We start from the raw sequence: 22,037 nt of genomic DNA on the forward strand, positions 1-22,037 counted from the left end.
GAAACAAAGTTATTTTCGTGCTTCCGATTGGTGTTCAAGCGGTCCCTGTAGGCTTTCTCCTGGGTCTGGAAGGCCTTCCATTGCTGCTCAGACAGCGGTTGGACATACTCTTGGAAGGCCGGGTCTATTGACCCCCTTCCCGGATGTTTGAGGGAGGGGTCGTGGGGGACTTTCGGCTGCTGGTATATTCTCCCGGTGAGTAGTGCTTGTTTGTATGCAAGCTTGATTGTCGCGATCAAGCACATACTAGTCCATAGAAATTGCATCTTAATCTGCACCTATTACATTAACGATGGTAATTACAACGGGTGTGCGTGCTGCTAGATGTTATAAAAAGTCAATTTTGGCTTAGATATTATTAAAACCAACAAACGACTCTCCGCTGCTGTGCCCGACACAACCTAAGCGTTGTTAGCGCCATGCACACACACACAGACTGAACACAGAAGCACATACACACACACACACACACACGCACACACACACACACACACACACACACACACACACACACACACACACACACTGATTTGTCATACTAGTATGTTCAATTTTCTACAGCTAGGCCTGAACATTTGATTTTGAGAAAAATAAGCATGAGACTGCTGAGGGACACAAACTCACATGGAAGACTCAAACTTGCAGGCCACCTTCCCCAAGATACGACAGCTGGCCAAGCGGGCCTGCAGGGACTGTGAGAGCTGAGCTTTCGACACCAGCGGGCCTATGATCTGTATGATTAGCCAATGGGAACATGCTGTTAAGAGTGGAGCTGTGGGCACTTTCTGGCAGTTAGAGTCCAAGCAATTTCACCATTAATTGCTGAAGTTGTGTTGCCAGCTTTGGTTATCTAACCAACACAAGTTTTCCCAAGTTATTATTATTTGTCTGACTTAAAGCCCACTAAGAATTGACAGCCAGTTTATGGTCTGCCAAAGGCACTATTACATTCGGAGCCATCTTACAGTTTTTCCCAATTGCTAAAACACAAAAGCCAATTCTCTAAACCAAATGACCAGTTCTCTAAACACATTTAATAAAACTAGCCCCCATTTGCCAAAACCATAAACACATTTCACATGAAGACACAATTCACAAAACCCAATCTTCCTTTTCTCATAAATCTAAACACATTTTGTCTTGCTAAAACACAAGTTGCAAAAAACTCAATACATAACATAACAACTCAAAATGTAAGACACTTGTTGCAAATTATTGTGGTGTGTATGTGTGTGTGGTATAGTTCCATAAATACATAAAAAAAACATCACACCCTGAACATTGTTTTCAGTGAGTATTGTTGTGTGTAATGGATCTTCTGTAGTGTTTGCATTGAGTTGTGATACAGTACAGTAGTGTACATGTTACGGTACATGTGGGAATACAGTACATGTGGGAAAACTAGGGTTAGGGTTAGGGTTAAGGTTAGGGTTAGACATGCCAGCATGTACCAAGTCACCCTAGCACCTAACCCTAACCCTAGTTTTCCCACATGTACCGTATTCCCACATGTACCGTAACATACATACTGTATTTTCTGTATATTTACATACTGTTCATATGAAACACACAAATCTATGAATGCCCAATACTCTACAGTGATATATTCTGAGAACAGATACTGTAGGTTTCTAAAAATGTGCTTTGGCAGTTGTGAAAAAAAAGAACATTCTCACACACTGAACATTGTGTTTTCAGTTGTTTTGTTGTAGTCTGCGTATAGTGTTTACATTTTTGCAGGCTTTGAGCAGCTGTTTTGGTGTGAAAGTTTGAGTTTTGAAGAGAGAAGGTGTGGTTTTGTTTATGTAGCTTTAGAAAAGTGTGTTGTGTTTAGAGTTTTGGGAAAATGGAGGAAAGTTTTGTGAAATGTGTTTTAGCAATTGAGAAAAACTGTAAACATAATGACCAAAACCTGAAAGTGGTGTATTTTATCACACACCAATTCTTAACAATGACACATTTATTGCTTATCATTCATTTTGCATCTCTAAACCACACAGTTAACAAATCACTAAATACAATTCTCTATGTTTGGCACAATCTTCTGTGATAAGATCTCTTGTGTTCACATGGAAAACACTACCATTCAGAATGCTAATCTAAAACCACCAATCACACAATCACACTCCTCATATGGGCAAACACCTATTGCTTTTCAATTAGTAATCATAGTTTTAGCAATAAAAGGGCCAAAGGTGAGCTCTCCTGTGTTTAAATATATCTGAAGTATATCAGGGCTGAATCTGTCATGCCAGACGATACTTTCCTCTCTGCTTGGCCAGGGAGAACATTGCCTGTGATGTCAACGAGGTCTTGTGGCCTTTGTGTTGACACACAATCACAACTGTGACATTTTGAGCTCTTGTGAACCAAGATGTTCTCCAATTTCATAGTTGTAGATTAGATTAGATTCAACTTTATTGTCATTAGAGTATATGCAGAAGGCTTATTTTCTTTTTTGCTATTGTTTGTTCTGTATGAAGAACACTTCACAAATCCAACTGTCATTACTGACATATGTACAGTATTTCAGAATTTAAGTTAAGTTATATTCTTGTATTTGTGTGTTTTATATTTGAGTATGAAAACATAACAGTTTATAACAGGCTACTGTACGTATGTAGTGTAACACTGAAAATGCAAAAGGCCGACTGGTAATCTTATCATAGTACTGTTTTCATCTGATCAGAGTGTTTTCCATTGTGCACATCAGTGTTCAATTGGTTCTTACAAGTGTCTATTCATTTGATGGTGTGTGTGTGTCATTTGATGACAAAATACATTTTTGAGAAGACATTATTTTGAATGCAGTGTTTGCTTTTGCAAGAGATTTGTGGAGTTTTTGGATTTGTGTTAAGAGTTAAGAGAAAATTAGCTATGCTTTGAGAAAACGTGTTAAAGCGATAGAGAAAAACTATAAAAGCTTATTCCGAGCCCCATATACCCATGGGCATTTAAGGAAAACTGACACTGTAACTGACATTGGGCCGGTTTCACAGACAAGGCTTAAGCCTAATCCTAGACTAAAAAACATCTTCAATGGAGATTTTACATTGAAAGTGTGATTTAGTCCAGGACTAGGCTTAAGCCTTGTCTCTGAAACCGGCCCATTGTCTTTTGGTTGTCTCGTTTTATATCCGTCATGATGGAAAATAATATGGTGCAGTCTAAAATACTATTAATTTCAACAATAATGTGACTGAGCAACATGAAATAACAACTTCGATCCAACAGTTACAGAGCTAGTGTTCATTATAACGTCTAAAAAACATACATTTTCTATTGTACATGCAAAGTCAGTTTTTTTTCATTTTACTACTGCACAACTGCAACCAGAAAATGCCCAGGCCCAGAGGGTAGGAAAACAACTGACTTCATCTGAAAAATAATAATCTATCTGAACGGATCCGTGCTGTTACATGTACCTCCTGCCTGATGGTTTCCTTTGGTAAAGCGTCGATTGCAGATAGCAACGTTTCCAGCCATGCATTGCTCACAACTGTTGAAGAAAAAGAGAAAATTATTTGCATTGCATTAAACATTACCTATTACATTACGCATTCTGTTACAATGCTCCTTCAACGTGGAATGTACTTCAGAAAAAGTTGAAACTTAGCACGTTCATTCCACTCTCTGACTTTAAACTGTGTGTTAGAGACTTTGAATCATACATGCAAATGTGCTTAGGTTATCTTTTATAGGCTGTATCTGCTCACTGTTTCTGTTGCTTGTTTGTTGTTATTTTATGTTCTATATTGTATGTTTTTATACTGTATGTGGTGTCTTTTTTAATTAAGTGCTGCTTTTCCTGGCCAGGGCTCATTTGAAAAAGAGGCTACTGTCTCAATATGACTACCCTGGTTAAATAAAGGATTAATAAAAAAAAAAAAAAAAAATTACCATACCATATGTCAGGGGTCGGCAATAGGCGGCCCGTGGGCCATTGCTGGCCCATCACCAATAATATTTGGCCCAGCAGATTATTTTGAATATATTCACAATATCGGACGACAGTCCCACATATAGCGCCTATAATGTCCGAATAGAGAATCGACCTCCACCTGAATAATGCTTATTGTACTTTTATCCATGTTGAGAGTGAATGACACAGGGACAGACAATCAGGCAGCGAAGCGCACTGATGCTGAACCCCTCATGGTGAATCATAAGTAGGTGGACAACGCGTGGTGCTGAAATAGCCAACATGCGGTGTGTAGTTTGAAAAAAACAACACGAGCTCAGTAAACCATTCAAACGTAATGTTTACGTATATACAGTATGTGACTGCAACACACATATGAACAGTAACAAAGCAAATTCTGTTTAATTTTCTGAAAAACATTGACAACAAAATCGGCGCAAACAAAAAGCATCTCCCATCGGTCATTATTTGCTTGATATCTGGTGATATGGACGTCACTTTAATCCGCAGGCAGTTCTCAAGGTTTTTATGCATCAATCGATTCCTCTCGTGCGTCTTTATCACATTCATTGACGAAAAGGACGACTCGCATGTATAGAAAGGGAACATTGTGAGCATGTAAAATGTGAGTCTCACAACAGCTTTGCATTGATGAAACCAGGTAGGATGAATGCATAGTTCGCTGTCCATTCCTCTTTAAATGCCCTGTTTTCACCGTCAACTTTCCTCTTTAGACCTTTGGAGAGTGACATTATGTTTCTCTTGCTAGCTAGCAGGTTAAATGTTTAGCTAACTTCACCCGACACGCAAACAACCAATCCAATAATAATGTGACCTTGTCTGGGAGGAGGGGGGAATAATTATCAGAACAAAAGTATGTTAAATAATTATTAGAATAAGTTAGGCTGCGCTACATCGTCAGTCCACACATTTATTATAAAAAAATATGGAAAAGGGTGAAACTACGTTTCAACGTTGTTGAGAATCACAACACAAACTCGCTAGTCAAAATACTGCAACGTAATGGATTGGACTGCTACCTAGTTAACTAGAACACTACTTTAAATTGTAAGCAGGCTCACAAAACAAGCTGTGTTAGTTGACTAGCGATGTGTACATTTTTCGAAAGAAAAGTCAAAGCATTAGAACGTGTCACATTTTTTAACAATCAATTACTTAAATTAGCCTTTGATTATGTTCGGGCCCGCCATCTAGTCGCTCAAAATTTTTTGGGCCCGAGGCCAATCTTAATTGCCGACCCCTGCCATATGTGTTATTAACATAACACAGTTCAGTGATGCTATGGCCTTGACATGTGAAAACCCTGTAATGATGCAGGGCCTTGACTTGTGAAAACCCTGTAATGATGCAGGGCCTTGACTTGTGAAAACCCTGTAATGATGCAGGGCCTTGACTTGTGAAAACCCTGTAATGATGCAGGGCCTTGACTTGTGAAAACCCTGTAATGATGCAGGGCCTTGACTTGTGAAAACCCTGTAATGATGCAGGGCCTTTACATGTGAACCCTGTGCCAGAGAGCATAGTGCCTTTCCAACTTGCAGCCCACCAGTGACGGTAAGTCAACACAGCAAAACTGCATCATACATTCAAATTGCTGCATTTACACCTTCACTCACCCACTGAGGGTGAAATGTCAGGCACCAAGCACATTCAGCAGATGGGTGAGAGGCTGTAATCCTGGGACAGCAGGATCCTGCATCTACAACCTGAGCGATCAGCAAGGCTAGCATTTTGTGATTTTTGAACAATTCGGTAAAAGTGATTCCTACAGGGTAGGTGCCACAGGAACCATGTCCAATGCACACAGCATGTTTTTCAAGACCCTGCGTAAATAAAGGGACAGTGAAGCATTTTCTTCTTTTTGTGGCTCTACACTCCATCAATCACAGTTACTATGAGATTTATGTAGAGCTTTTCAGCTTTTATTTGAGGGTATTCGAGTATCGGGTGTTTGTGTACATATTGGTTTCACCATTCATCAATTACAACACTTTTTAAACATAGTCCTCCTATTTTAGACCACCAAATGTTCATCAAATGTCCAAATTAAGCAGTCATGTTTAGTATGTGGTCGACTATCTTTTGCATGCAATGACTGAACTATTGACCCAACCAGAAGCTGGGTAACTTCTCTGGTAATGCTCTGTCACAACTGTACTGCAGCCATCTTCAGTTGTTTGTTTTTAGGACGTTCTGCCTTCGTCTTCAATAGGATTTAAATCTGGAGATTCACTTGGCCAGTTAAGAACTTTTGGCTGTGAAAAACTCCCTTTTTGCTATGACAGTATGTTTTGGGTCATTGTCCTGCTTTATTATGAAGCGCGCCAATGAGTTGAGTCATTTGCTTGTACTTGGACTGACAAGATGTTTCTGTACACGTCAGAATTCAGTGACATCATCAGTGAAGACAAGTGAGCCAGTTCCAGTGGAAGCCATATATTCCCAAGCCATAACACCACCTCCTCCATTTCATAGATGAGGTGGTGTGCTGTGGATATTGGACAGTTCCTTTTTTTCTCTACACTTTATTCTTGTCATCACACTGGTACTAATGCTAATCTTTGTCTCATCTCTCCTCTAGGCCTTTTTTCAGAACCTGTTGGCTCTTTCAGCAAACCGTAACCTGGCTATCCTGACTTTGTGGCTAACTATTGGTTTGCACCTTGCAGTGTAGCCTCTCTAAGTCTTCTGTAGATGGTAGTCTCTGACACATTCACGTCTACCTCCTGGAGAGTGTTCCCAATCTGTGGGACAGTTGTTTTGGGGGTTTTCTTTATCATGGTGAGCATTCTTGCGATTTCTAAGCTCAACAGTGCTTTCTTTCCTTTTAATGATGTTCCAAACTGGTGGTTTTGGTAGGTTTAAGGTTTTGGCTTTGGGCTATTTATGATAGATGCTTTTTTTCTTTTCTTTTTTTAGCTTCCCTGACATCTTTTTGGTCCTCATGTTGACAGACACCAATCACAGACTCCAAAGCCAAATGCAAAGCCTAGAATCAATACTAGACATTGAGAGCTCTTTTGTGACTGTACAAATTATGTGATGGAACACACCTGACGAACCAGAAACACAAGCTAGTTGTCCCATTACTTTTAGATACCCTGAAATAGGGAGACTATGCATAACTGTTGTGTTGTGATTTCTAAATGGTGAAATCAATATGTACACAAATACAATCAAAAGCTATTCTATTTTATCCTCATGGTAGTCAAGTAGATTTCAAATCAGTGTGTATAGAGCCAAAAGAACAAATGCTTCCCATTCCTTTACACAGGGCACTGTATATTAACCCGCTTTACTTCCTGAAAAAGTATTGCTAAATTAAATTAACTACTTTTTTTCAAAGAATTCTATACATTATCATGGCAGGTTTCATTTTACATAGCCACGATAAAAGTGTGACAATGGCAGACCTGGGTCAAATACATTGCGTTTTTTACTTTCACTTTTGATACTATTCCATTGGTTCCATTGGCTCAGGTACACTACGTATTTGATCCAGGTCTCACCAGTTAATGTGAAATTATAAGACTTGGTCAGTAACTAGCTGTCCGTGTTTAATAATTTGTGGCATCAATAGCAATGGTGCCAACCTGCGTCTCTGTGGTCCAGGTTGAGGAGAACAATCTGTAGGATAGAGTGGGTGTGCGTCTGGATGAGGACAATGTCATCCTGAAGGACCGTCAGGAAGGAGCCCGCCGCTGCTAGCTGCATCTCCCCCCCGGCGACATGTAGTACTTCCTGTGTAACAGGGCCGGGGAATTGGCGGATTGTAGAGTTTGATCGACATTTGTGATTAGTTAACGTTGATATTTAATCATATGATACAGTGAATAAAGGTGTGCGATTTTGATGGCCATCTGCCAGTTAGTATTGATAATGAGTCAAATGATGAACGTGAATAATGCGATTTTGATAGAAAATGTCTATCAAGTATTGTTCAAATTCTGTGGCTATTAAACAATGAAAATGGCAAAATGTAACCTAGTCAGTCAATTTGCTTCCAAGTCAACGAAAATCCCAATACATTTTTCCCATCAGGATTTGTTCAAAGAAGTAATATAAGCGTTGTATGATGTATGCGTAGTTTCGTAGATGTTTTATTTTCAGATTAAATTGCATTTGGTTCTGGTAACCGTTTCTCCATGATTTGGTCTCCATGTCAAAAGTTGTAAATAAATAAGCTAATTTAGAGATGGGAGATAGCTAACTTAAAGATGAATGCCAGACAGCACTTATATTAGCATTTAGAAAAATCACTATGGATACAATTAACGGGGATTTTCGACTTGAAGCGATTTTCGAATTGAACAAAATACATTTTGAGGGCATGCTTTGGAGCCCATACTCTGTTACATTATCAGTGAGAATGATGGGATTTTGAATGAAGCTCAGACTGAAGAAAGTAATTTTGGCCCACCCTGACTTTTGGCACTACCCGCCGGAAAGTCTCTGCCGGATTCTGACGCACCAGATTTGGCAGATTGACTATTACACTGGCCCTCTGGATGTCTTGACCTGAGCTGGAGAAACAGAACCACAGAAAAGAAAAAGTAAGTAGGTGACATAAAATAAAGTAAACAATAAGAAGGCAGGTACAGTAGGTAGATGACATTAACTGCTACCTTGACTAGGAGGACAGAAACCATACAGTACAGTACATGAACAGGGTATACTCGGTCAGCAGGCTGGGTCAGATCTGGTCTTGTGGTGGCACATATGGTTGACCGGAAATGGCAAGTGAAATACTCATTAGGACACTTTATTAGGAACACCTGTACACCTGTCAACAGTCCAAGCTGGTGGAGGTGGTGTACTGATGTGGGGAATGTTTTTTGCCCGGGGCTTCTCTCGGGATTATTCGATTTTGAATTGGAAACCCTATGGTTACCCTAACCCTAACCCTAACCCTAAATGTGGCCTAACTAATTAATGCAAGTGCAATTCAAAATGGAATAATCCCGAGAGAAGCCCCGACAGGCGCACATAACAGGCGCACATAACAGGCGCACCCCTGCGCTATCAGAACGAGCTACCCCAATGTCACGTCGGAATTCGACGTTTGGATGCAAATGTCACGTCGGAATTCGACGTTTGGATGCGATCTCACGTCAGAATTCGACGTTTAAGACCCATGTCAAACTCTCATGCAGTACCACATAACGACACCTGGGGTCGCACGTCAAACTCTCATGCAGTACCACATAACGACACCTGGGGTCGCACGTCAAACTCTCATGCAGTACCACATAACGACACCTGGGGTCGCTTGACACAACGGCAGGCGGGGAACATAGGACCCTTTTTCGGAAGCGGGGAACATAGGACCCATTTTCGGAAGCGGGGAACATAGAACCCTTTTTCGGAAGCGGGGAACCGGGGAACATAGGACCCGGGGAATATAGGACCCGGGGAACATAGGTACGCTCCCCCAGTGCCGACTATCCCAGCCTGTAGCTAGCTATTCTAGCTTTGAGCTGCAGTCCTTTGTACTGACTCTGTCGTCCCCCGTATTCTGTGCTGTCATCTATCATCCGGCTAAATTCAATAAGGACTTTATCAATTACTTTGCTGAGTTCCTCTCTGGGATCATGGTGAAATATGACCATATTCTAATCTGTGGCGATTTTAATGTCCATGTTTGTTGTCAATCACAACCCCTGTCCCGGGACTTCCTGAATCTCATTGATTCGTTTAATCTTATGCAGTCTGTTACTGGCCCAACGCACGATAAAGGACACACCTTAGATCTTATTTTATCGTCTGGGTTATCTGTCTGTATAAATGACATATGTGCGTCTACCTCCAGAAAATCATTCAGAGAAAGAGGACCGCTCCGACGGCACGTCTGATTGTCTCCACCAAGATCCTATCATAACCTGAGGACAGACAAATCCCAACCTCCATTCGGTGAGCTGTTGAAATTCAGATTTCTGAATAAAATATAAAATCTGAGCGTGAAACAGGAAAATACTGACTTCTGAGTCATCAAGAGCAAAACCTAGTGCTGTGCGGTACGAGTTAAACTGGGTTTAACTTTTGTGGGATAACAGGCCTTTCCCAGTACTAGACACGCAGAGGTTAGTCCTCTGTTTTTGTTGACTGGGTCACATTAAGTGTTGTGCCGCACGGAACAAGTTAAGCTGGGTTTAACTCTTGTAGGAAGACCGTGTCTTCCAGAAAAAGACATGCAGAGGTTCGAGTCCTCTGTTTGTGGTGTGCAGTGTTGAACAAGTTAAACTGGGTTTAATTTCACTGGAAGAGGTTAGTCCTTTGTTTTCGTGACCGGGTCACATAAGTGCTATACAAGTTAACATAAGTAACATAACAAGTTACAAGTTACATAAGTGCTATACAAGTTAAATCAGATTTGGCTTTTAGAACCCAGAACACTGATAGAGGTTAGAGTCCTCTTTGACAGGGTTGCAGTGTTGAAAGGTTTTTACTTAACCAATAAAAGAATTATCTGAACAATTGACAGAACTGGTTCAAACACTTGACAAGTTATTAGGATCATTAACAGCACTCACAGAGCCATTATTGGGTTCAACTATATCAAATGAGTATAAGTATAATTTTTGTGAATTATTATACTCATTATCTCTAACATTAGGGTATTTATAAGCTGGTACATCTGGTATCTCGCAGTGTATGATGTTACAGATGTACTACAGTTTATAAACTTGGAGCATGAGACTACGCGGTGTATTGAAGTGCATGCTATTCAAGAAAACCGGAGCAGGAAATAAGGTAGCCTTGAGCCTATGAGCAGGTGGGTCAAGGCAAAGTTCCAATTTAGAGGCAACAATAGCCTATACGGTGTCCAGTCTTATAATGGGTGAGCCAGTCCTTATGATTGGGTAGGACTGGTTCTATAATGGGTAGACTGGATATCAGGGTTCAGTAGGTCAACAGGTTAAGGTACAGGGTTCGACGTTAAGGTTTTTTCAGACTTGCCCTGCAGGGCAAGTACTTCTCAAATCTACTTGCCCCATCTACATTTTGCCTACCGTTGCCAGCTGTGCAGCGCATAGACTTCTTTCACAAATGCACTTAAAAACACTAAAGAACACCAGTTTTTAAGCCACTCCAGGTTCTGGGCCCTGGACAGTCTGGACGGATTGATGGCAGCTGCTGGACTGAAAAAAAAATCAGGTGTAGTGCTGAGGCACAAATATGTACATTTCAAGCCTGCAAACTGCGATACTTTAAATAAATGTGCAATAACACTATGTGCAATATGACAACCCTAGTCGTCTATCTGTACAGTATAGTGGATAGTGTACATAGCCTTTATTTATGTAAATCAGCTCCTTCCCTTCTTGTGTTTTTTTTTTTTAAAGTTTTTTTTTCTTTCCTAACACCAGGGGAGCCCCCCCTCCTAAATTTCGTTGTTTGGTACCTGTACTGTAGCAATGACAATAAAGACCATTCATTCATTCATTCATTCATTCATTCACAACAGGCTACTTCTAACTCAAATCCATTGCCTGTTGATGGTGTGTAAAACACTACAGAACACAAGTTCCTTAAAAAAAAGTGTTCTTTAGCTATATTACATCAATCATTATATTTAATTGTAGAATTGCTTCCAACTATTAACTTATTTGTAGCCCGGACGGGTAAAAGCAATATGGCAGAAATGTAACCTGTCAATCAGTAGTTATTTAAGATCAGTGAAATGATAAGTGCTATTTCAGAGTATTCAGACAGGACCAATTACACCCTCCGTGCCCACTATGTACAGGTGAGCCACAAGTTTAATGCCCGGTCACAGTTCACATTAGGGGAGGGAATCACAGGGTAACTCACTATACAATAACCTTACAATATTTTGCCCCCAGATACCGATGGTATCACAATACAGCGATTCTACGATATTCGATACGTTGTAAGACAATTCATCAACCATCAAGACAATTCATCACCATCTTGATCAAAAGCTGACTGGAGATGTGCACATTGAGAAGGCAATAAAAACTGCCTCCAAGCGGCTGCACTATCTCACGGTCATGGCAAGACACGGTCTACCTGCGGATGACCTCATCACCATCTACACCACTCTCATCAGGCCGTGTCTAGAATACAGCTCAGTGCTCTTGGTGGGCTGCTCTAAAAAACAACACGCTGAGCTAGAGCGAGTCCAGACACGTGCCTGCAGAATCATCAGAAGGAGAGCTGGTGAGATCTCACAACCCCTACCATCACTCCAGACCAGGAGGGAGGAGGCTGCAGTGAAGCTGGTCAGGAACATGCATGACGAGCAACACCCTCTGCACGACCTGCTACCTCCAACACGAGGCAGCTGCACTGCCAGGACACTAAGGAACCAGCACAAGCTGGCTGAATCAAAGGCCAAGACCAGCAGGCTGAAAAACTCAACCCTTCATACTGCAGTTAGGCTGTACAATGACGGTATCTAGACCATCGTTTCTCAACGGGGGCGTTCAGACAACATCGGGGGACGCTGGAACAAATATTTTTTAAAGGGGGGCGTTGAGGTGTTCTTGGGGGGCGTTCACGCATTAAGTATTTTTCTCATGAAAAACAGCTGTCAGCAGTGTTATTACGGGTACGTTCGTAAATGCACGAACGGTCAGTTCGCTCGGACAAACCGTCTTTTCAGTCAGAGCAACCATCTCTGAGCGCTCTGAACTTGGCTGGGCTCTGTGACGCAGACACATGTAGCGCAGCGCCCCCCAAAAATAAAAGTGAGTGTCATCAAGAAGATGGAGAAGCTAAAAACTCAGCTAGCAAAGGCAGAGCTTTTGATAGTTTCCAATGTGTCTGGGTAAGCTGCATTGTAGAAGAATCTTGACAGTTCATGTACAGTGCAGAAATTGCAATACTATGCTAGGCTACGATAGAAAGAACCCCGGTTCATCCCATCTGTAACGTCATGTTGACCATGGATGCACCATAGCTAATGCTAGCACAAGCCAACTTTCAATGCCCAACTTCTATGAGTGTTTTCCTTGTAGGCTATGCTTGAGTGACATATGTTTCAGTTTGTGGGCTCATTGTAATTGTTGGCTATAAGCGAAACATTTCTTATTTTAGTTTTGATACTCAGTCCATGTCCCCGCCGGTGACGTAAGCCTGCCGTGCCAAATACTCACTCTACTCCCCGCGTTTACACACTACCCTCTGCGCTTATGCGTTCGCTTCGTTCGCTTCCTTTCAATACAGCTTATTTAATTGAATTAAAATGAGTGCTAATACCATACCACCATACCAGAACATCACAGCAGGAACAACCTATCTCAAAAAAGCGATCGTATTGTAATAAACCAGTCCGGAAAGCTCTCTGTCGCTTACCAATAATCGAACCTAGAGAAATCAGCTACGAATGTCCCCTCCCCTCGCAGGTTCATCACAGTATATTACATAAATGTATTACTGTTAAGTGTTGTTGTGGATGTTATCCCTAGTGCCATTCTGAGGTTAGCATTGCGATGTGTTCGTCTTAACGCTTACAAACTAAAATATACGATCGCTTTTTTGTGATATGTTGCTCCTCTTGTGATGTCCTGGAAACGAACACATAAGCACTCCGAACAGCTGTCAGCGTCTTTTGTTGCTATAGGAAACCACTACTCTGCTTGCGATTGATCAGCTGTCATCAGTGTTATTACGGGTACATTCGTAAATGCACGAACGGTCAGTTCGCTCGGGCAAAACCGTGTTTTCAGTCAGAGCACCCATCTCTGACCTCTCCCAGAGCGCAGAGCTCTGAACTTTGGAACTTTGTTATGTTTTGATATGTTTTGATATGAGAAATTCGAACTAAGTGGTCAGTTTATGAAAATAATACCATAGAATACTAAATAAAATATTTAAATAATAGCCCCCTAGCGTTTGCCGCCATATTGTGACCCCCCCCCCCCCCCCCCCCCCCCAAAGTCCAATAAAAAATGAATAAATATTAGCATCATAAAACAGCAATTTGGCGAAGTGCAACACCAGCACACTTAAAAAACTAACAATGTTAGTTGTAATGTACAGTTTTGTAGCCTACTGTTTGTTCTGCACCGGACATGTGTGAAATTGCTGCTGTTCCGTAGCAGTCTGTTTGTATTCTCTGCTCTTGTCTGAGTTTGTTTAACACTCAGAAACAGCATTTTTATTCACATTCACGTGGCTTTTCTGCTCTATGGTAGACTAATGATAATGACATTCCAACTGCCCAGTTAAATCAAATCCATTATTTGGCATTCAGTGACATGCTTTTTAAATGATATAACACAGAATATTAGTCAACATTAATATTCAGGGAAGAAAATAAGCCAACTTGTTTTGATGGGGGGCGGTAAGAGACAGGGGGGCGCTGGCCCAAAAAAGGTTGAGAACCACTGATCTAGACCCACAAAAAACACAGCATGGCTACCATGACTGCTACCTGCCCTTGCTTTGCCGCCTTGAAATATTTTTTAACCTTAAAATTGTTGTGTACGCTGCTAATATTTTTTGTCATGTATGAATTATCTCTTGTCATGTAAGTTCTGCAGTTTTTCAGTGGGGCCTTGGCTCCACTGCAAGCATGAATTAATAATTTAAAAAATCAAATCATCAACGATACATCACAATATCTGTGTTAACTGAAGAAAAAATACCACTATAAAGGCAAAAAGCAGGAATTATGTTTTTTATTCATTCACTTTGTTGTTGCTGGTTGTGAACAATGAAACAAACAATAAATTAGGCCTAGCCTACATCTTTCTTACTCGTCTCTAACATACACACACACTGACTGCAACTTTCACACACTGACACAACTGTCCATGTGTGCCTGCCATCATTCATACAAAATAAAGTGCCAAAAGGCCGAACTGCCCTGAAAGCAGGAGTTAAAATGTTTAAGGAAGGACTATAGATATCTATTGTATCTATGTGAAGACTGATGTCTGTGGGCACATTATTATTCAGCGGCAGCGAGGTGCATTTAGAATCCATGACGTTGCATTTCCTTTGACATTGTTTGTCACATTTTAAACAGATAACATGCTACTTTATCAAACAAAGTTTGCGAACGGATACCAGGTGTTGTGGCATAGCCTGAGCGCTTGAATACTGTCCTTGTTGCGACTAAATAAAACTTTACACTCCGGATACCATAGATATTACATACAGTAGATGCCTCGTTAGACAATTGACACATAGCGGCTACATACAACAGTGGCCAAAGAGGCACCTATGTTTCTATAACTCTGTTGGATACTACACTGCAGAGTTTGACGCTTGAGTTTTTGCAACGCGCAACTGCCAGAAAAACATTGTGGTATCGTTCTCCACCCACGGATATGTTTCTGCATCTATTATCTTTCTCATAATCTAACTTTGCTAACTTTGGCTACGAGCCGTCCGCCATTTTTCGAATGAACAAACTAAAAGCTATGTCTAATGATGTCAACAACGTAATTCCCAACAGGCAGAGAGGTTCAGCCAAGGCAGACAGCGGCAGCTGATAGGAGAAATAAAAATAAAAACTGCATGCTGAATTGGTACTTGCCCGACTGGGCAAGTCAAAGACGGGTTTTACTTGCCCGCAATTCTTTTTACTTGCCCCGGGCAATCGTTAATGTCGAACCCTGAGGTATACGATAGGGACAGCCTTCCTACCTACATCCTACCTTGCAGTGTATTTGACGCACAGGTACGGAATACAAGGATAAGATCCTTGCAGGAACTCTTTCTGGCAACCTCAAAAACGTAGTACCTGCCTTTCCACCACTCGGCAGGCCCGTGCCACAATGACCTCCTTGGTCTTACTGGTGTTGAGGGCCAGGTTGTTGTCAGCACACCACCAGATGTTGGACCTCCTCCCTGTAGGCCGACTCGTTGTTGTCAGTGGCGGCTGATGCTAAAATTTTTGGGTGGGGCACAGCAGTGTGGCGGGGGGATCCTCTTTCGCTCGCACGATTTTTTTTCCCGTGCACGCGCATAAAACACGCACTGGCGCTCAAAACAAAGACGTAATTTCACTTTACCCACGCAATACCCACTTAAACATGTGTGAGGATACGTAACGGCGTTTTGTGACAGAACTTTCACTTTCATTCATGAAATTCACCCCGTCTGTGTTACTGTTTACACAAGTACAATCACAGTGTGACAGTCAGATGGAGCATTCGGTAAACAACAACAGCAAGGTAATGCATCAGCTGAGTTAAAGAAAACCAACTCTTACCTTTGATGACAGAACATGAGCCGTGTTGTGTTTACCCGTACCTCCGCCGTTCTGTTCGTGGTGATTTTAGAGGCAATAGATTATTTTTGCTGCGCGCATATTGCTATCAATAGTTCGAAGATAGGTGCTTGCACGTTAGGTGCGAGGCTGCTTGGTTAACCCATTAGCGGGAACATTATTAGTTGCACAAAATAGGCTGATTTAATTGACCATGAACATCAGAGACAGACATTACGAATGTTCATTTAAAATACTCCGGAAGCCCGAAGTCCGGAAAACCGGAAGTCGGAAGTCCTCAGCATAATGCATTGTCTGCAATACAACCAGAGATTCAGGACGCACATTTTTGCGCCCTGGCCAAGAAATAGAGACAGCCAATTGGAGCGCTGCTACAGCCCACGTGTAAGCGAAAAGTATTCGTCCTGGCATAGACTTGCATTGACCGGCGCCCCGCGTTCTCCCCCTATGTATTTTAACAGTGAGTTTTACCCACACACACACACACAGATAAAAATGTTTATTGTATTGGAGGATTTTTAATGAATGCTGATAGGCGCCGACAGAATATCAGCCGCATTTTGTGAATAAACAATGTTTATTTAAAAAAAAAAACATTTACAAATCGCAACTAGGAAGTGAAGGTGGGGGCGGCGCCCCAGCGCCCTCTATCGGCCAGCCGCCACTGGTTGTTGTTACTTATCAGGCCTACCACCGTGGTGTCATCTGCAAACTTGATGATGGAGTTATAGCCATGCATCAGCACGCAGTCGTAGGTGAAGAGAGAGTAGAGGAGGGAGCTCAGCACGCATCCTTGAAGCACACCAGTGTTCAGAGTCAGGGTGGAGGAGGAGTGGTTGTCCAACTGGACAAGCTGGGGTCTCTTGGTTAGGAAGTCTAGGATCCAGTTGCAGAGGGAGGTGCTGAAACCAAGGTCTCTGAGTTTGGTGACCAGCTTGGAGGGAAATGATGGTGTTGAAAGCTGAGCTGAAACCAATGAACAGCATCCTAGTGTAGGTGTTGCTTGTGTCAGGGTGGAGTGAAGCGCCGTGGAGTTACAGGCCTCTCAGGCTGCCTTGAAGAGCAACCAGACTTTTTACTCACTCACTCACACATCACAAACACACACACACTTGAAATAATGTTTGTTTACCAGCAGGTTCCCAGAGATGACTGAGTCATAAGACTGCCAAGAGGGCCCCATGGTTACTTGACCATAGCTTGACCTGTATCTGCCAACTAGACGGGGACAATTCCTGTGGAAATTGTGTGCTTGCAGCCAGTAGGGCTCACAGCCAGTAGGGGGCAGGTCAGTGCCCCGTCGAATCCCCCGGTGAAGACCGCGTTTCTCTAGCTCACCCAGGGGCCGAGATAACTAGCACTAGCTAAATAGCGCTAGCTAACTCCCCTGCACACCCTGGCGAAGACCGCGTGTCTTTACGTCACTCAGAGGCCAAGCTGTGGCGTTTTGATTATCGCCCCATTCATTGTCTATGGGATTTTTTGTCTGCTAAACGGGGCATTGTGGGTAAACTGTATGCCGTAACCTTCCGTCAGACAATAGCAATGCAAGTTGGAACGAGCCGCATGTTTTGACACCTCATGTCTACCTAGTGCCAAAACTGTTGGACAAGTAGCCGGGGCATTATTTTTTTTGCTATTGCAAGCACACTTAATGAACAGTTAGCAGCTCCAAGGAAGTGAACACCCAATAGTCATTACTGTGTAGGCCTAGGTTCCAAAGAGGCATTTGTTACCTTTACCAATCTGTTCACTTCACCTCAACATAACCTAAACATTGTTTCGCCTATCCAACGAGATTTCCTCACTATCTTGTCAGCCTCCTCCACTGTGTTGCTCTAAATAATGAACTATAAACAGGTATTCATTACTTTATGAGGATAGGCTTTCCTCCTGTGGCCTTCGTTGGCAGAGGGTTAGTCAATAACTAGGAGGGAGCAGCCCTGGTTGCTGCCAAGCTCAGGGAGATAAGAAAAGGAAATGTGGTCATGGCTGTTGAACCAGTTGAATATAGGACTGTATTGTCCAGCGCCTGTAGATTGAAGCACTGTTCATGTAGTGTTTTGAAAGGTGGAGGCTAAAGAGTGAGGCCAGATGGGAGGTGGATGGATGGATAGGGTGTGTGTGTGTGTGTGTGTGGGGGGGGGGGGGTTGAGAGTGACTTAGTCAATTAAAGGGCAGGTGCTGAGTGGCCCAGTAACAGGAGACGGCTCCCATACGGCAGGGCTTTGATCTTCTTCACTGTGCCCTATCATGATACACCTGGAATCCCTTCAGAAAGTAAAAAGAGACACACCTGCGCATTTGTAATTAGGCTTGACTGCTGAATGAGCGAGGCATGAGGGACTTGGATTACATGGAGGTAGGCTTGCTTGGGCCATTGTCCTGAGTGAACTTTCCCTTCTTGCACCTAGTTTTGAGAGTACAATTTTGGATTTGTTGGACTGTAAAATCAAGGTGATTGTGGTTGTGATTAGCATACAAATGCCATATCATGAAACAAGTAGGCTACATACAAACACTTCACGGACCAAAAGCTGTCACTCACAGCCCTCTATAAATTCATCAGTCCATCTCTGAAGTGATCAATTAGAATGTGGCTGGGCCTCTTGTGGAATGAAGCAAACTTATTTCAGGCAGGACACTCTAAGTCAGTGCTCGCTGTCTGCCAGGTGACAGATCAGCTGTCTACATTAGTATGCACTCAGACAACACAATCACATGTTACACGTTGATATGGCGTCCTATTTACACTCCTCTGTGTGTAGCCTACAATACTGTTGCTGGTACTGTTGGTTGTTACTGTGCTATGAGTGTTTTTGTTCCCACCCCCAGCCTCTAGCTGCTCAGTCTGTATCCATCAGGGGGATGATAAATGTATGGCAGGGGTCACCAACTACATTTGTCCAAGGGCCCGAATTTTTTGAAGCATACACTGTGGGGGTCGGACTTATATATATTTTTTTCCATTTTTTTTAAATTTAGGCATAATTTGCATATTATTGTATAATATTTTCACTTTCTTACCAAATTAATGTTATTAATGGCTTATTATCAGTGTTAACAGACTCCTGACACCTATACTGCAGCCAGCCACCAGGGGGTGATCAAGATATTTTGGCTTCACTTCATTGTAATCATTTTCAGTTATCAATCAAGCAAAATGTCACTCTCAAACAACCTGAAGCGTAAAATTGACGTGGAAAAATGCAGCTTTAATGAGGAATAGACTGAAGTACGCATTAATCTTGCCAACATTTAGGCCCAATCCCGATTCCCTTTTCTACCCCTATGGCTCGTTTTCGTTTCCATCATCCGCTGTCAAACACCACAATTTATTTCGAAATAAACATGCACCGATGTATTTCTATGGGGAAGGCTGTGCTTGACGATTCCATTGGACTGACGCCGGGCAGAGGAACAGGGACTGTCACCCTGTGACAAATGCGCAGATATGAGTGGCTCCGGTGTCCTGCTTTGATAGTCTAATGGAAGTGATCAGGTAGGCTACCAGTGCTCTACTGCTAAACCCGAGCACGCTGGACTGTGGAACTTTCTATGTTAAGCATAGGCACCTCGGCATAACAGCGATTTTGTTGTCCACTGGTGAATCTTGATCTTCAGTTCCTTCCACAAATCTTCTTTTTTAAGTCTGCCGATTGACTAGGCCAGTCCAACACCTTTATTTTCTTCCTCTTGAACCAATTGAGTCTCCTTTGCAGTATGTTTTGGATCGTTGTTCTGCTGGAAGATCCACTCGCATCTCTTCAAGAATTTCCCAGTACATGGCACTATTGATCTTCCCTTCGATAATTTGTGAAGAGATACAACCTCATACAATGATGCTTTCACCTCCGTACTTCAGTGTAAGTATGGTATTTTTAAGATCATATGCAGAGCCATTTCTCCTCCAAACATGGCACGTCATATTGTTGCCGAAAAGATAGACTTTTGTCTCGTCTGACCAGACTACATTCTCCCAGTAATCTACAGGCTTCTCCAAATATTTTGTACCGAACTTCAATCAAGCTTCAACATGCCCTTTCTTTAGTAATGGAGTCCACCGGGGTGATCGCAAAAAGATCATGGGGGTGGAGTGCATTGCCCAGGGACACTAGAAGTAAGGGTGCTGAGGGGTCTTCAGCACCACTACTGGTGGGGGCTGTAACTGCAAGTCAAAAAGGCTTACTAAACAAACAAAAATAATTGAGAGTAGCATTTTAGCGTAAGCAGTCTATAAAACATGTGTTTTCGTTAAATGGTTGAAATCCACCCTTTTTTATGACATATGATTTAACTTTAGAACATTTTCTGTGTAGGCTATCTGATGATGCACAAATGCAGAGCATGCAAGGCGGAAGGATCGCAGATAGTTATCACTACAAACTACTACTACTACTACTACTACTACTACTACTACTACTACTACTACTTCAAAATATCTCAAAAAAGAATCTCCAGATTTCTTTAACAATACCCCTAAAACCAGACAGCAAAAAACCTGCCACACAGTCGACTTCCTGCCAGCAGACCCTTGTCACTCCAGCAGCCCTGAAAGATCAGAGCGGAAGCAGCTAACAGTGATAACAACGTCAATGCTACCCCCCCCCCCCCCCCCCAGCTAAAGGAATGTATATTCCCAGCCAGGCGCTATGGAAATTAAAATGTTACCTAACCCTTCAAGTCAGGTTGGTTTTCACAATGGACATGGTTTCACTACATAAGGGAAAACGATAAAGCAGTATGCTTATTGTGCTGCTCTGCTATACAGAAGTTACCTTGTTACTCGTTAATGTTTTTTGTTGCTGTGTGTGTGTGTGTGTTATAAGGTCCAAGTGCCTTGTTTTATTGCTACCCGTATAGCGTGGCTGTAGCTCAGACAACAATAAATCGTCTTCTGATCAGGAATAAACCTGCATTCCGTGTGTGAACTGTCCATAGCTGAATATGATACTAGTGGACCTTGGCTCTTGGGCTACGCTTCTGACTAACTTTCTGACTGCCCGGACAGAGATCTTGCAAGGAGCTCCTGTGCGTGTCCGGTTGATGTTGAGTGATGTTGCGGATAATGGCCCCAATGGTGCTTATAGGAACATTTAGGAGTTGAGAAATCTGATCCCACCAAAGGAAAGGTGGTGCCAAATTATTTGTTTACTTGCATTCAGAGGTGGGAAACCTTTTTTTATGGATTGGAATGTTACAATTTCTTTAGCCATAGTTTTATTGAGTTAATGAATAGCTGCAATAGAAACATGTTCAATTAAAAAAAATGTTGAGGTGTTCAGGTGCTCCCAGGGACAGGGAGCTCTCGAAAGCGCTGAGCCATCCAAATACACCTACGCCTAATGGTATTACTATTTTATCTTCAACAACTGGTTAAAGTAAGCTGTGAGTGTTCCTGACTGAGTAAGTATTGCACTTAATGGCTGAAAGAGGGAGACAAAGGTAAAGTGAGTCTAGCTCAGTGAGTGAGTGAGTGAGTGAGAGAGAGAAAGAGAGAGAGAGAGAGATCAAACTCTTGTTGCTCTTCAAGGTAGCCTGAGAGGCCCGTAATAAGACCTCAGCAGAATCTTCAAAGCAATTAGTTTTAATTTGGCAGGTCCTCCCATCCTTCAGCCACTCACCAAGAAATACATGTACGCATCCACCCACCCACACACAGTTTGATCTCAGGAGAAAGGTCCTTCCTTCTTCCGTGAAGTATAATGAATGGGGCAGGACACCTCCCCCTCTCCACATAAGACACTATTATTGTTAGTATTCACAGCTAGTTAGTCATCACCTCCCCACAGATTAGTGTGACAGCCACCAGATCTGTGGCAGGAAACACAAGGAAAGAAAGTGCCAAAATAGTGCCAACACTACAGAGTACTAACTGTACTAGTCTCA

At 42.3% G+C, this 22,037-nt stretch overlaps 1 protein-coding gene across 1 annotated transcript in view; it reads right to left on the bottom strand.

Annotated features, from left to right (window-relative positions):
* ppp4r4 (protein phosphatase 4, regulatory subunit 4) overlaps nucleotides 1-22,037 on the bottom strand; it is a gene marked incomplete at both ends in the record, with an annotated part of 109,405 nt that overhangs the window by 62,579 nt on the left and 24,789 nt on the right. Inside the window, 4 exons of the mRNA XM_080536641.1 lie at nucleotides 625-731; nucleotides 3,426-3,499; nucleotides 7,537-7,684; nucleotides 8,364-8,466. Coding sequence (XP_080392767.1) covers nucleotides 625-731; nucleotides 3,426-3,499; nucleotides 7,537-7,684; nucleotides 8,364-8,466 — 432 coding nt within the window. The remainder of the gene's footprint in view (nucleotides 1-624; nucleotides 732-3,425; nucleotides 3,500-7,536; nucleotides 7,685-8,363; nucleotides 8,467-22,037) is intronic.

This window comes from Nansenia antarctica, assembly GCF_963989245.1.
Source record: "Nansenia antarctica genome assembly, chromosome: 1".
Classification (NCBI taxonomy): domain Eukaryota; kingdom Metazoa; phylum Chordata; class Actinopteri; order Argentiniformes; family Microstomatidae; genus Nansenia; species Nansenia antarctica.